Source organism: Frieseomelitta varia, unplaced genomic scaffold (genome assembly GCF_011392965.1).
Source record: "Frieseomelitta varia isolate USP_RPSP 00005682 unplaced genomic scaffold, Fvar_1.2 scaffold_152, whole genome shotgun sequence".
Classification (NCBI taxonomy): Eukaryota; Metazoa; Arthropoda; class Insecta; order Hymenoptera; family Apidae; genus Frieseomelitta; species Frieseomelitta varia.
Window position 1 is genome coordinate 307402 of NW_025109217.1, and position 15284 is coordinate 322685.

The window sequence follows — 15284 nt, forward strand, 5'->3', positions numbered from 1 at the left end:
TCCGAGCGATCATCGTCGGTTAAAACGTACGTACGTACTTGCGTACGAGCGCGATGGTGATGGACAAAGTCGCACAGTTTCGTTGTCCAGCATCGTATCGGCCAGTTCATACGGGAATTATTGTACACTGCTCACAAAAATTAGGGGACATTTCTAAATGAATATGAAGCGATAAAAAGAAGAAACATTTCATTTTTTTTTTTTTTTTTTTTTTATCAAAAAAGAACATCAAAAAAGTCAGTTTCTGTTGTTTTTGTTTAATAGAAAAAAATCGAATGCTTCTTTTCTTTTATCGCTTTAAATATAATTTCTGTGAGCAGTGTGTTATTCTGTTAAATCGGAAGGGACGCGTCTGCAACTTTCGATTGGATCAAGTCGAAAATTATCATCGATAAAAAATAGTTTATCTACAGTCGATCGAAAAGATATCGGCGTACGCTCTTCGGCGATATTTTTACGAAAACGAACGATGCATTGGTAGAATCTAATGTTTCCATAAATAGTTCATTACGTACGAAAGTAATGTGCACGATAGTAATTTCCAATAATGAGTTGTACAATAATTCGAGAGTCAAAGGACACGCTTATAATTAACAGTGCTTAATCTGCATTTAATGGCGGAATGTTATTAGAAAAATGACAAAATATCCTTTTATAAGTATCGCATCAACTTATTAAATACTACTTTTATAAATAGTATTTATAGTAGGATATCGCACTAATATTAGAAAAGAATGCTTCACTTTATTTAAAAGAAAGTGGAATAATTCGTTTAGACCATGAATTCATATGCACTTTTTATATATTAGTAACACTATAAAATATTATAAAATATTATCGACAATTTTATCACATATATATTAAAAACAAATTTCGATGATACTGTACCATATTGTGAAAAAAAATTGTTAAAGAAATAGACAAACATTTTAATCAGATTACGATAATATATTCATAAAAAGATATATAATTGTTGATACAACGTAATTAATACAATGCATCAACTTCTCTTGCAAATATGAAATATTCGTGAAAATATTCATAAGCGCATATAGACGCGTGTGCGCGCAGGGTTAGTGGATTTCCATGTAAATTTGAACAGGGCTACACGGAAGAATGAATTCGTCAGAGGCGATTGTTGTTGGTAATTCTGGTGGAACACGGTCAATTTTCGTGGCTATCGGTTCTGTTTGATCAAAGCTGTCATAAGCGGGGATAATCGAACGTTCGGTAGATTGAAAATTGGGGTAGATTTCGGTTCTCATAATAGGATCGCAGGAATGGCACGCGATCAGATTCCATCCGATAAAGGAGCTCTCTGTGGGAAAATAGTCGCGCGAGCGTTGTCCGATTATTATCACCCTTCAACGAGGATACGTCACTGCGAAAATAAACGATCAATTCCCATACACCATCGTGAGCATTTTAACGTACATACATGTGTGCCTTGATGAGATGTGTATATCTTGTTGAAACGTAGATAAAATGTTTTCCAGAGTTTCGGTAAATGTTGAATCAATTCGACAATAAAACATAACTTTCCTGTTTCAAATATGTACCCTTTTTTATTTAAGTAAAGAACAAAGATCAAAAATAATAAATAATTGCATTTGAAGATAGAAATTCTTTGGCTCAAACGTCGAATTAATTCGAACTTGAACAATTCCAAAATATCCCCCTTGTTTTCTAAACACAGAGATTGCAATTAAAATTCTTCATTACTTTCTTCATTACCATCGAACTATATCAATTTTCCAAAAAAAAAAAAAAAAAACATCCAAATCTTTTGCTTAAATAAAAAATTGCCCACAACATGATATCACAATTCTGCAACTTGAAATTCCTTACGTAACAAAAAGCAAAAATCGATCGCGATATTTTGAGAGAAGAGTATCGTAGCGTAAACAGATGAAACGATTATTTTTCTACCTCTCCCCCCGGAGCAGTCGTCTGCCCCGAAACCCGGCGCATGTCGGACGAAAGCGCGGCCTCGTATAATAAACCAGCCATTATCGCGTCACCGTTCACCATCCAATCTTCTTTGTTATCAAACTTTACCGTCGCCTTCGGGCGAAGAAGCGCTCGCAATCACCCTCGGCCCAGAAACCGCGTTTGTCTTCCCTGTCAACGGCACGTCGGCCTCGTGCAATCCCTATGAATGCATTACGAGACGCGTTACCCTATATTTCAGTTAGTTTTCTGCGAGTCATAAACAAATTATGCACTTCTACGGCTCTGAGTGAGAGACGAACGGCTTCCGCTGCTCCTGAAGTAATTCGGCTTCCATGCCGAAATTTTTTTCTACTTGCTCCCTTTCGAATGTTTCCTCGTCGAAGAAAATTGCAAACTTGGGACTGCAGAAATCTGGAAATCGCGTTGAACAGCCGTAGAAAGTATTCGATGAAAAATTGTCAGTATTTTAAATTTTTGTAACTTGGAGAAACAATGAAGATTTCAATCTTTAAGATCAATTTACGATGAATTTGTTATAATTACGAGGGAAACTTTTCAATTGTTTGAATATTTTTAATCTGGCGATTTCAAATTTTTCTCTAACGCAAGAAAATGTCCAAGAAGCAACTATTAAATTCTTTTCCTTATTTTACAAATTTCCGACTGCCGTTCCTCTCCTTTCTAAAACAACCAAATACCCTTTAAATCTCCGTCAACTTGTTTCCCTCCCCTCTGATCGTATTTTCTCGCGTTCCAAGTTCGCGAAACGCGCGACCAATTCGTTTGCGCCTCCCTCGCGCGTTTCTTTCGAAAAAAATCACGTTTCTCGCCAGCCAACCAACGTCGACCCCTGAAAGCATTTTCCTGCATTCCAAGTTCGCGAGACGTGCGACTAATTTGCAGAATTCGTGCCGATAGACAGCACGCGAGCCTGTCGTACGTACACGTTCGACGAATATATTTCCACCCCTTTCGCGAAAAGAAAAAAAAAAAAAAGAAATCCTCGTGATCGACGCAGACTCTCTCAGCGGAGAGTAATTATTGTTTACACGTTAGATCGCACGTGAGCGATACGAGTAACATGCACGTTCACGCGCATATGAGCTGTGCAAACGCAGACGGTGGCTAAAATAAACAGGCATTCGCGAATGCAGTATGTATCACACGAAGAGGGTGTCAGAGTCATCTTTGCGTTACTGGTGTTCTGATAGTCAACCGTGGAAACGATTGTAATAGCACTGTTGGCAATGATCTTTCAACACGTTGCTATTTTCAATCCTTCTTTTTCTTTTTTTTTTTTTTTTGCATGGAAATTACACTATTGCGTGAAAATTTGAGGGAAATTTAAATTAAATTTCTATTTCTCGAAGTTTCTTCGAAGATCTAGAAAAATTTAACTAGAGATTTAAATGTTGGGAATTTAATGAATTCGTTCCTTAAGGAAGGAATTTGGAATCGCTTTTACGGGGAAATTTGGGGTTCTGAGAATCTAAAAGAATTCAGTGGAAACGTCTGTTGAATATTATGTGAAGCGTTCCAACCATCATTGGTATCTTAAATTTCCTACAAAGATTGGATAATTTCTCGTTATCCAAATTTGTATTTAACCAACCCTTTCAGTGCCCAAGAATCGATATAAGAGTCGACTCCGCGATTTTTTGTCGTATTTCAATATTTTGGCTTTTCTTCTTTTTTTTCACAAAATTTCACCGAAATTTTGTTTCATAGTTCTATTTCTACGGCAATAACGCGTAGAAAAATTGCAAGGCACTTAAAATCAATTTAAAATCGATTTCTTTCACCGGAACTTAGATTAATAAATTAATGAAATTAATTTTATTAATTAATAAAAAAAAATAGAAGAACGGAAGGATCGATGTAAAATATCTTCCTGGCTAATGAAAGTTTTTCAATAGCCATTACGATATTATTAATATATCTCTAAAGGTAGGACAGTCGATGCTTACGTTACGCTGATAACTGAAGCTTATGTTAGCCACGGACAGCGTTGGCTCACCGTGTTAAGGTCGACGTGTTGTAACGATTTTATCGTAGACGAACGTTTAAAGGGAAAACATCTGCGCGCGATGCAGCTGTTAGTACCGAAGATACAATATTCAGCAAGGATTACGTTATAACGGGAGGGAAGGGTGGTAGTTGAACTAGTGATGAAAGTTCTGTGTATAATGAGCTCTTTTGGTTCATTCGGAAGGATGAAGAACAATACCACGTACAGCCCCAGGTATATTATTTCAGTCCGTTGTTGAGACTAAGGATTTAGCCTCGGTTTTCGGCGCCGGCGGAACTGTAATTTATAGTTCACCTCTGTTTATGTTGCAATCTATCGTTATTCCACTCTTCTATCCTTGATAGAACTTTGGCAGCAACGGGTGCAAGTAGTTCGAGTAGATAATAACCCCGACAGAATGTAAATATGGGAAGAATCACGTGAAATTGAATAATTTGGGACATGAATTTCAGAATAAGAAAGTTATTCGATTTTAAGAAGGACGTAACGTGAAAGCTTCTTGTTTGAAATATTAAAGTTCACAAAGTTCCAAGTACCATTTTTATGTATTCATTTTTATTGACACCATCGCTCGGAAATATCTGGGTATTTTTATTTAGAAAGGTCGATACTTTAGAAAATAAATGATACGAATACACGGATTTAATAAACAGTAAAACCGATCTATAACATAAATTTGATTACGATATTAACATTAATACTGGACATTCCTAATTATTTTGTCAAGTGTATACGATGAGCAGATGAAATTGTCTAACTTGAAAAATAAGTCTCTTTTAACACATTATCTTGAAACATTGAAATCATTTGAAAGAGAACGAAGAAAACTCATTGTGTTGAAGCACTTGCCTCTCTTCACGTCAGAAACAAGAAGGTACATCGCGTCTGTGATTCAAATATGTACATACTTTGGAACAGCGGATCTACGACTCGTATACTTCATCAGCAAAAAAATCTACACGGATGTGCGTACCAACGTTCTAATAAATTTTATTTCACGGCGATGTATTCTCGCGAACAATGTTTCCCCTCTTCCAGACGTGGTACGAACGAAAGTAATCGCGCGATCTTCCGAACGAATTTATCGGCGATCGTTTTAGCAATCGCGTCATGTGACAGTTCCGCCTTCCACGGAATATGTACTTGTTCCGAGGTTGAAAAATGCCCGTGACCCGAGCCAATTCAAGAAACGTGATTAATGGTTTCGCGAGGACGTTGCTCGCCGTTTGGAGAGAACGAAAGGCATCTCGTCGGACGACGAGACGGAACGAAATGGACCGAGGGGTAGAGGATCGCGCCGAGAGCCTCTTGATCAATTCCTCGACAAAGCACGGATCGCTGGCAATTACCAGCGCCCGTACACGCGGCTACAATAATGCCACGGGGCCGATTACATTCTACAGGGCAACCCTTTTTTCCGGGTAGCTGCATTTTATGAGATTTTCTTTTTTCTTTTTTTTTCGCGTAAAGTGCACCGACCGAACGCTGCCTCGATCGTTCCGCGCCGCTCTGCGCCCCTCTACCAGCCAATAGATTTTAATGAAATGCGAGTTTACTGTGTCTCGCTGAAGCTACGATAAAATTTTCGACGGTGGATCTCTCGCGAGGGTGGCGTGAATATTGAGAGATAAAAGTGTGAGTAATAGGGACGAGAGCAACGCTTTAACGTCCTCGTTTGATAAAAAGATAATTAATTAAGCCAACGATATTGCAATTTTCGCAATTTGCAGTTCAATGTGTTGCAAAATTAATTTCTAGTTGTAAAAAAATTCATGTAAGATATTCCTCATCTCAACAACCATATTCAGTTTGGTTGGACTCATTGTGTTCTTCCGGTTTTTAACTATAATATAGCTTGTATTAAAATTCTTTCTGTGGTCGTCGAACGTCGTGAAAAGTTTGACGAACGAAATTGATTAAAGATACAGTTCCAGTATTTTGTTTGCAGCGTGATGTATCGAGCGAAGTTGGGAGACAGTTGATCGTATCGTTTAAACTTCCCATTTCCAAACTCTCTGCCATATCTGTCATCCTTGAAACTTCCATTCCATAAATTGACCACCCTTAGAAACTTCCTCGCCCTATATGTACACTTCGAAACCGCCAACTTCCACTCGTGCGTTTCATCTCTACGTCGTTGACCTCTGATACTGCGTTAAAAATTCATTTCAATTTTTCAACTACTTTCTGATAAGGCACCGTATCATTAGTAAATTGTGAATCTTTTTGGAAAATTCACGTTTACGGGGATATCATTTTAAAAAATAGGATCCGAATAGAGAATTATTTTATGTATTTTTTTTATATTATATATTACATTAAATATAATATTAATTATATAAATATTTATATTTTATATTTTTTTTTATATTATACATTTTATATATATGTGCGTTCTATGAAATTTTTCACTTGAAAGTTTAGAAATTCTTAAAAATCCGCGAGCACAAACAGATACTCAAAGGAAGGCTGAAACAGAAACAGAAATCTTAGAGCTTTGATGACTTTATCCTCGAATACCGTACACCTTATCTTAATTTTTAACTTGCCTAATCTAGCAATTCACATTGCTTTCCGACATTCGCGTTTAATCACATTATAAAACGATCTTGCGATCCCGATGAATCGCGAAAGTTCCAACGTAAAAGAATTGATTCCGAGGCGGATTCGCTGCACTTGAAAGATGAATAAACAGCGATTAACGCAGCGTTTAAAGCGCTGTAGCATCGATCACTGCTAATTAAAATATGCCAACGGCAACGCGAGAAACGCGTTTGTTCTCTCCTTTAATTAAATCCCCGAGCAAATTTCACGGCTCTCTGCGGAGCGTCAAACGGTCGCCAACTTCTCTTTTTTTCTTCAGCCACGACTGCGTTCTCCGCGTGGAAAAAAAGAAGAAGAAGAAGGAAGAAAAAAAGAAAAAAAAACTATTCGGAACGGAGCGATAAGAAGGCGAGGCACGACACGAGGAGACAATGAATGGAAGGCGCATTGTCCCCAGCGGTTTCCGGTCGTTCCGAGCGGAAGATGATTATCGTTTAATGAAAGTCCGGCTGCACGCGGCTCCGCGATATAATTCGGCGCGCGCGGTGTTCCTGCATCATTATAATCAAGTTTGCAAGGCAATAGTCGTAAATCACGAGAAACGGCTGGCCTGTGCCACGTGTTCCGCTGGAAGCTGATAGAAGCTGCCGGATGCCTCGACGAGGCCGTGTCGAATACGCGAAAGCACGAACTTTCGAGGTAAATTGTGTTAACGCTTTCGGAATCTGTTACCAGTGTCACGTATCAGTTGCGTCTAGCGTTCCCTCGGGATCGTATTTTGATCCCAGTGGATTTGCGAAGTTTTTGAAATAATTTCGATATTGTGTCAGCGTAGAATGTTGTATATTTGAATCTTTAAATCTCTGAATCTCTGAACCTTTGAACCGTTGAATCTCTGAATCTTCGAATCGTTGAATCGTTGATCTTTGAATCTCTGCATCTTTGAATTTTTTAATCTGTGAATCTTTAAATCTTTAAATTTTTGAATGTTTGAATCTTTGAATCTCTGAACCTCTAAATCTTTGAATTTTTGAATCTTTGAATTGTTGGTCGTTGACTCGTTGAATCATTGAATCTCTGAATCCTTAAATCTCTAAATCTCTAAATATTTGAATCGTTGAATCGTTGAATTTTTGAATCTTTTACCCCTTGAGAGTTTGAATCGTTGAACCACTGAATCTTTGAATGTTCGAGTCATCAAATCTTCGACCCTCGAATTTAAATTTGAAATCAAAGGTTTTGGAATTTCATTCTAAATCCGAATTGAAGTCTCGATTCTGAGCAGAGTCAATTAATTCGATAGTTAGGCTCTATTTGAATTTCATGGAGTTGAACGAAATCCGCGGAATCTTCGAGGAAGAGCATAAAGGGGCGATGCGCAGAGAGAAGGTCTGCAATCTTGATTATTCATCGTGCCCGCTGACAATCGCTCTTCTGTTTGCACTTATAATTACTGTTTGCGGAGCATTGTTCTTAAGCCTGGCGCCTGAAATGGCACCCCAGTTGATAAGTTACGAGGAAAGTCCTTCCCCATTTCACAATTGGGATCGACCGCCGAGTAAAACTCTAAATGGGGAAATGTTACTTCCTGAATTATTACGTTACCCCCGCAAGTGGAGTATATTCTCCAGCTGCACGTGTAAACTCCTTTGCATAATAAAAACTTGACTTGATAACACGCAGTCATCGTTATTTATTCAGAGGTTCAAAACATTGAAAGATTCGGAGAATCAAAAATTCGTAGATTCAAACTTATGCAGTAATCCAGTGTTTGAAAATTTTTAACTTGGAGTTTAGAGTTTGCTAAAGTTTGAAAATTTTTTACTAGAGTTTACTTTTTAGAGAGTTTGCTAGAAAGAAAATTTTCAACCAGAGTTTAATTTTTTTCAGGGAAAATATATTTCACAATCTGCATCTACACTTTTCTGTTTAAGATTCCTACGAGTTCCTAAACTGTATCGCGTTATATTCAAAATATCTTTTAAATCAATAATCTACAGTCAGCTGTTCTAAAGTCAAAGATAGCTGAGAATTTATGAGAGTTTATGAGAAGAATAAAGTATTTACTTCGAACGAAACGTCCAATTACGATTTAAACTCGGGTAAACCCTTTCGTTGGCGCGCGTCTCGCATCGGGGAAGATTCTAAGAAGTATCGAGTGGAAACGAGATGGAAACGAGACGAGCGCGAAAAAAGTAGGGAAGCGTGGACGATAACGAGATAAGATGGCTGCCGCCGTGAGGACGTTGTCACGTTTCCAGCGGACGCGTTAATAAAGACGGACGGTTTATCCTGCGTTTAAGGCCGATCGGTCGGTTCAATTTTGCCGAACCTTCATTTTCATAATCGTTTCGGAAGCACGATAAGAGTTAAGGTAAACTGAGAACTTTAACGAGAGGGCTTTTAAGCCGATTAACATCCTCGAACTCCTTGAATATACACGATCCAGGAGTCTGAACAAGCAAGTTCAGCCGAGACAATCAGCTTATTCGCGGACTTTCTTTCCGCGATCCGATATGTACACAAACGAGCCTCTCCGAGCTAGACGACTCACCCCGGAGGGAAAAACGAACGATAATAACGTCGTCCAGGCGCGTTTCCACACCGAGAAACAATTGAAATCGATCAGCCGCTTACCGAGTTTCTCTCTCGAACTCGACTTAATTACAAACTTCGGAATTGATCGCGCTCTTTAATTGATTCTAAAACCTCCGCGTTATTGTTCGTCCGACTCCTTTGTCCGCTAGAAAGATTTCTCTTCAACAGAGTTTTAAACTTCTAGTCTTACAGACCTTTAAGAAAATTCTGAAGTGAGAAATTTCCACTCCTGCAACGCTGATTAGCGATATTAATACGATTCGTATCTTTTTTTTTTTTTTTTAAATTCCCACGAGGGATTAAAAATTCTTTCAGTTATTTAAACTTTGCTTTCACTCGCTTTTGTGATTCCAGTTTCTTCGGTATAGAATTTATTGTTTGTGTATTGTTTAACGTCTTACATTGTCGCACTGATAATCGTGGATCTAATTGAAATACTATGATTCAAACATCGTCGATCGTAGTTACTTAACCTCTTGCGCTGGAACAATATTGCAATATTTTCTCAGTTTTGAGTATATTTATGTATAACTCAGGCAAAACAAATAATAAATTCATTATTACTTCTCAATAATTTCTATCTTCTATTCTGATATCATACCGACGAGTTTAAGAAGAAGAAAGCGACGAATTATTGTATACGGTTTGGTCACTCGTTATGGTCCGCAATCAGTTGCCAGCGCGCAAGTGGTTGAAATTATAAAATAAAATAACAATAAAATGAAATTATTAAAACGTATTATACGATATTTCAACTTTATATAACATATAATATATTTAATTTTGTATAAGAATATAAAATAAAATTAAAATCTCACCCTCTGAGGAACGCTCCACGATCGATAAATTTTACTCAGCCTCTTCGCAACACGCGCTGTCAAAAACTCAGCCAACAGCTCGTCATCGAGCTCAAAGAATTCACGAATTTCTCCCTTTTCGAAAGCTAATCTTCCCAGCGAAAAAAATCGTGGCTGGCAGAAAGGGGCGCGGCGGAGCGTATCGCCGGGTAATTGTCAATTAATCTTCATTAAAGCCTTCCGCGTTCCTGCAGATGGCTGCCACGACGGGAAACAATCGGACATCGGGACGCTCCAAGAAGCGTGCAGTTAGTTGGAAAGTTAGTTTCGAAAGAGGCTCGAAGGATGAAGAACGCATTTGGGGGAGGAACAAGCGAGAGAAGGGTGTTGCCAGGCGTGTTGGAGGCTCGCCCTCGGCTCGTCTCCCTCGAAATACTTAAATCGGCTTCATATCTCAGCCCTCGGAGAACCCTCTTGTATCTCTAATCAGATCATTAAGCCCGCGGAGCGTGCGCATGAAGAAATTTGTCGCGAACCTCCTGGCTCCTCCGCGCGGCTCCTCGCGAGGAGAATGGATAATCGAATCAACATCGGACGACGAGGGGTCCGCGATTTTTTTTCTCCGTTTCTTTTTTCCCTCGCGCGTAAACGCGCACACTTGTCGATAAAAACTCTCGAGTTATTAGGTTAGAACTGCAAATGCTTCTAAACTTGGTGGCGATATTCTCGCTACCATTCTTTCTCACATCTTTTCCTTTTTCTACGCGATGTATTATACCTTGCAAATGTTTCGTTTCCTGAAATTCTCTTCTCCAGTATGGTTAATTTAGTTGTTTAAAATTAATTGAATATACGAGTTAAAATTACGAATTCAAACGTATACAAATATATAATTTTATGTTACATTTTGTATTATTCCGTTTCATATTTATATTTTTATATTTCTATGTAAATGCATAGTATTATATTTACACGTTGAATATATAAATTGGAAATATTCAGGAAATGGAATTCATCGTTGCAGTGCAAGCACTTCAACTTCTTTGAAATTTCATAAAATACTAGGTGAAAGGAATAACGGGATGAGAAAATGCTAACTAAATCGTTGAGATTTCTTTTTACAGCTACGATATTGAAACAGAACTCGATAAATGTTAAATTAATATTAGCATTATATATTTAATTCTACTGTACCGACGCACGAATTGTAAAAGCGCGTCTGAGGTATTATCGTTACGGTGATAGAGAGAATGGTTTCCACGACAGATGGTTAAAGTTTAGGTAACTCGTAACGGAAGGAGGGTAAAAGGGTGGAAATTGTGGCGTAGTGTAGTGGCAACTGTCTTCCAAATGAGAGCCATTTTTTACCCGCGACGCAGCTGTGACAGCGTGTTTCACAACTGTATCCATTACGTTCTCCCTTTTGCAACAATTTCTCACCTCCGTAATCAGAACGATAACACACCGGCGCTAGCTGCGAAACGATCGTTTAATTTTATAAACCGTTCAACCGTGAAGCGCCGCGTGAAAACAAAGGACGAATATTTCGCACGCAAACGTTCCCCTTTCCTTCCGTTTTTATGTGACATTTTATTCGTCGCCTCGAACATTGGATTCCAAGTATAGCAAAGTATATTAATATTTTATGATAGAATTAGCACGTTGGAACCGATTGAAACACGCGCAACAATGGCAAAGGGATTGAACGAGAGAAGGGAAGGGGGAGGAGCTTCGATTCAATTAGAATCTTTTCAACGAGAATTAAAACTGGACTGCCTTCTTCAAGCGGATTCGATTTGTTTCAGGATGGAGGAGACGTCACGGGGGTTGCTGCAGCACAAGCACAGGGCCGAGCAGCTGAAGCAAGAGAAAACTGCGCTCACACTCTCTTACGAGGTAAGATCTCCACGGGAAAGTTTCGTCGTTAAAAATGTATCAGAAGTGAAACAAGATGACAGAAGAACGAAACTTGAGAGGAGTGTTCCGACCGGTAACGTGAATTAACTACGAATTTATATTTACAATATATGACTCGCAAAAGTATTTCGACACTATTTATAGAGATTTATATAATGTATATTTACATTGTGCGAAGCACATTGAAGTTTGAGCATTAGTAAAGTTTCGAGAAAAGTATTTAGATCGTTTAATTATCCGTCTCGAGAAACACTGAGATATTTTGTCTTATAACTTTTATGTACATTTCCAAATTTTGTCCGTATAAATTTTTAGACTTTTTTCAATGGTAAACGTCATATTTTCAAACTTTTCGAGGATATTACATTATCGAACAATTACCATAGTTTCTCTTTCATTACTTAAACTGATATCCATCGTGACATTGACACTTGCGACTCCTGAGGACCACGATCGTCCGACACAATTGGTCATATTTGGTGTTACATCGAAACAAGTGCAAGAGTTTCAATTATCATTCGCAAGAGTTCAAGAATATCCTCCTTAAATTTATATTACTTCGAGTTTGGTTCGTCCGATTTTTGTACACGGTTCGGCGAATTTCACAGGGTGAAATGAAAAGCAAAATGGTCTCCCCTTCGATTTAATCATTGGTCCCGTCGTCGATAAGCACGAACGGATAACGAAGAGACTGCCAAACTCTCCAGTCGATCGAATAAAGTTTCCAACAGAGTTTATTGTTTCAGCAATATTCCTTCTCTCTTTTTTTCTTTCTGTATTTTTCATTTTTTTTTTTTTTTTTATTTTTTTGTGTTTTCGTAAACAGAAGTCGAGGCACTATGACACTCTGGTAAAAAGCTCTCCCCCGGTCCAATAACAGTGCTCTCGTAGCGTGAACCAACAGTCTGTTATTGTATTTCAACTGACGTTGTCATGTACTATTGTTCCTGGCAGCGACACAAAGCGGGGACGGCTGGGTTTACCGTTGAATTCACGTAACGCAATTTATTTCGTCCTCTTATCCGGTACTCTCGATCCGTGAAGCGACACTGGCCCGAAGGACGCGATATTTACTCCGCTCGATCGATGCGATCGAGGATATTCTTTTCGACGTACATACGTCCTTTGATCGATCAGATTTCTCCACTTCACATTTGGAATTTGATTTAATCTACAACTCCCTGTAAGATGGGACGTTGTTATCTTTGAAATGAAATATATTTAAGAAAGACTTTATATTGAAATTTCTCCCACAGCTACATAATTTTCATGTATGAAATTAAAAATTTTTCAACTTTCAATCTTCACTTCTTTACGATATGTTTATGTTTGAAATTAACTCAGATACTTTATATAGAGTAATATCTAGTATATATAGTATAGTAGTATATATAATATATATACTCCATAGTAGTAGTACAGAGTAATAATTTATACTCGTATTTCGTGGTAGAAAATCAAGAATATATAACACACTACGAACCACGGAAGTTACCCTTTGGCCTATTTCGATCACAGTTCACAATTTCCTTTAAAAGTACCTTTTAAAATTCCAGCTATGTCAAATACAAATAGTTCAGAAATTTAACGTTTTGCGCGAAGTGAGCGGAAAACGAAATTTCCAAATTTTGTGCTTGTGCCTGAGCAAAATGACGATAGTTTCGCCACATATTTGCCAACGACTGATATTTGTCCCGACTTAACGAAGTAACGCAGCGCGGCCGGTTTCGCAATGAAAAGGGGAGGAAACGGTAAACGATCGCGTTTGCTGCGAACCCTTAGAATGCCACGCACTATCTCGTTCACGGCCGGTTTGCTTCTAAAAGAGTCGTAGATTCAGAGCGCGAGGGGTGTGCATCACTGCCCCACGAAATACCGTTTATTATCGATCGTCACTCGATCCCCTGGTTCAATGTCGTACCGCCCTACCGATGCCAACCCTCCCTCCCCCTCCTAAAAATCCCTCGACCGGCTATGAGGAAGTGTATAATGTCTGCAAGTGTTCTCCTGTAACCGTTCGATTTTACTTTCGATGCGTACAACCTCCCTTCTCTGCGACGAAAACCCGTTTCAAATGGAATTTTCCTCCTGGATAGGATGAGAAACACTAGTGAGTTTTGCATTATCGACGAGCTTTCTTTCTTAGCTCCATTGGCAAAGTTGTTTTCGACTGACAGATTCGATTGAATTTGTCAAAAATTTCAGTGGCTACTTTGCTCGTATTCTCTAACTGAGGTACTTTGACGATTGACAAACGCTTGATAGTTATACTTGGCGAAAGAAAAAGTTAATAAAGTGAATGAAATTTACTGAAAATCGTGTTCGTAATCGTTGCTGCTCGTGTATTCCTCCGAGTTCTCCCCCAATACGTCTCGCTCTGGCAACCGTGGTGATGGTGCTGGCTCCACCAGTAGTTAGATTAGAAATTTCCCCGTTCCCGATGCGTGTGATTTAGAGACTCGCAGCTGTCGGACACGATAATAAATTAGGGAATGGCGGGAAGACGCGCTGCAGGAGGAATTCCAAGAAGCGGGCAGTTTGTATTTTTATTTTCCCATTGCTTTCGCCGCTAGAGATGACAGAAAATCGTTGCCTCAGTTTCGAAAGAAAAAGGGGGTGTAGACATTACCAAGGGGCCGGCTGGCTGGCACGACTGTTATAAATCAGACACACGCACCCTCTATTAGCGCCCCTGTCTCCGACAGGTCTCCACAGCCCTAATTTAACGTTAAACGCTTTTCTGCTAATAACGACCGCTCGTGTTATTAACTCTGGCAGCCAACTGCACCCGAGTTTCTCGAGGAAACTGCATTTGGCTGCGAAACTTCTTCCAGCTGTCGCCATATTGCCGATCTCTCGATGACACTGATATGACTCTCCTCAATCGTCTCGTACGTCATTCATGAAATATCCAAGAAACTATTATTTCTTTGCACCAAGTATCTTGAGAAATTTATCCACCAGGTTGGTATGTAATATATAAAATAAGTTTTCGTTGGTGATCATCGACCACATCGAAACCACGTTAAAAATAAAATAATAGAAGTACAGTACAACCACATTATTGGCTATTCGAACGTACAAGTTCAAAGTTTAGAAAGACTGATTGATTCGTTTCTTTGTTTGCGAACAGACACGCGTACACCAGTATCAGGCACAGATCTCGAAGCTGCAGCTGGAGAACGAGTCGATGAGGGGTCAGCTGCGCGGTTTGGAGGCTGCATGCGCTGGTGAGGTGCACGCTGCGTTGGTGGCACGTCTGGCGACCTTGGAAACGGAGCACGCCGCCTTGGCGCGAGACGCGGACGCTCAGCGTCGCCAGTACGAGCGGTGCCTGGACGACGTCGCCAACCAGGTGGTCCGCGCCCTTCTATCCCAAAAGGTTCATTGCTATGCTCTCGTTACCACATCCTCGACTTATTTCTCTTCTCTTTTTTTTTTTTTTT

General features: G+C 39.2%; 1 protein-coding gene across 2 annotated transcripts in view; it reads left to right on the forward strand.

The window, feature by feature from the left end:
- LOC122535621 overlaps positions 1-15284 on the forward strand; it is a 46491-nt gene that overhangs the window by 21636 nt on the left and 9571 nt on the right. The window contains exons 2-3 of one of the 2 annotated variants that reach the window (XM_043667318.1): positions 11727-11817; positions 14972-15220. In XM_043667318.1, the coding sequence (XP_043523253.1) occupies positions 11727-11817; positions 14972-15220 (340 nt within the window). The remainder of the gene's footprint in view (positions 1-11726; positions 11818-14971; positions 15221-15284) is intronic. The other variant, XM_043667323.1, reaches the window with a different exon arrangement.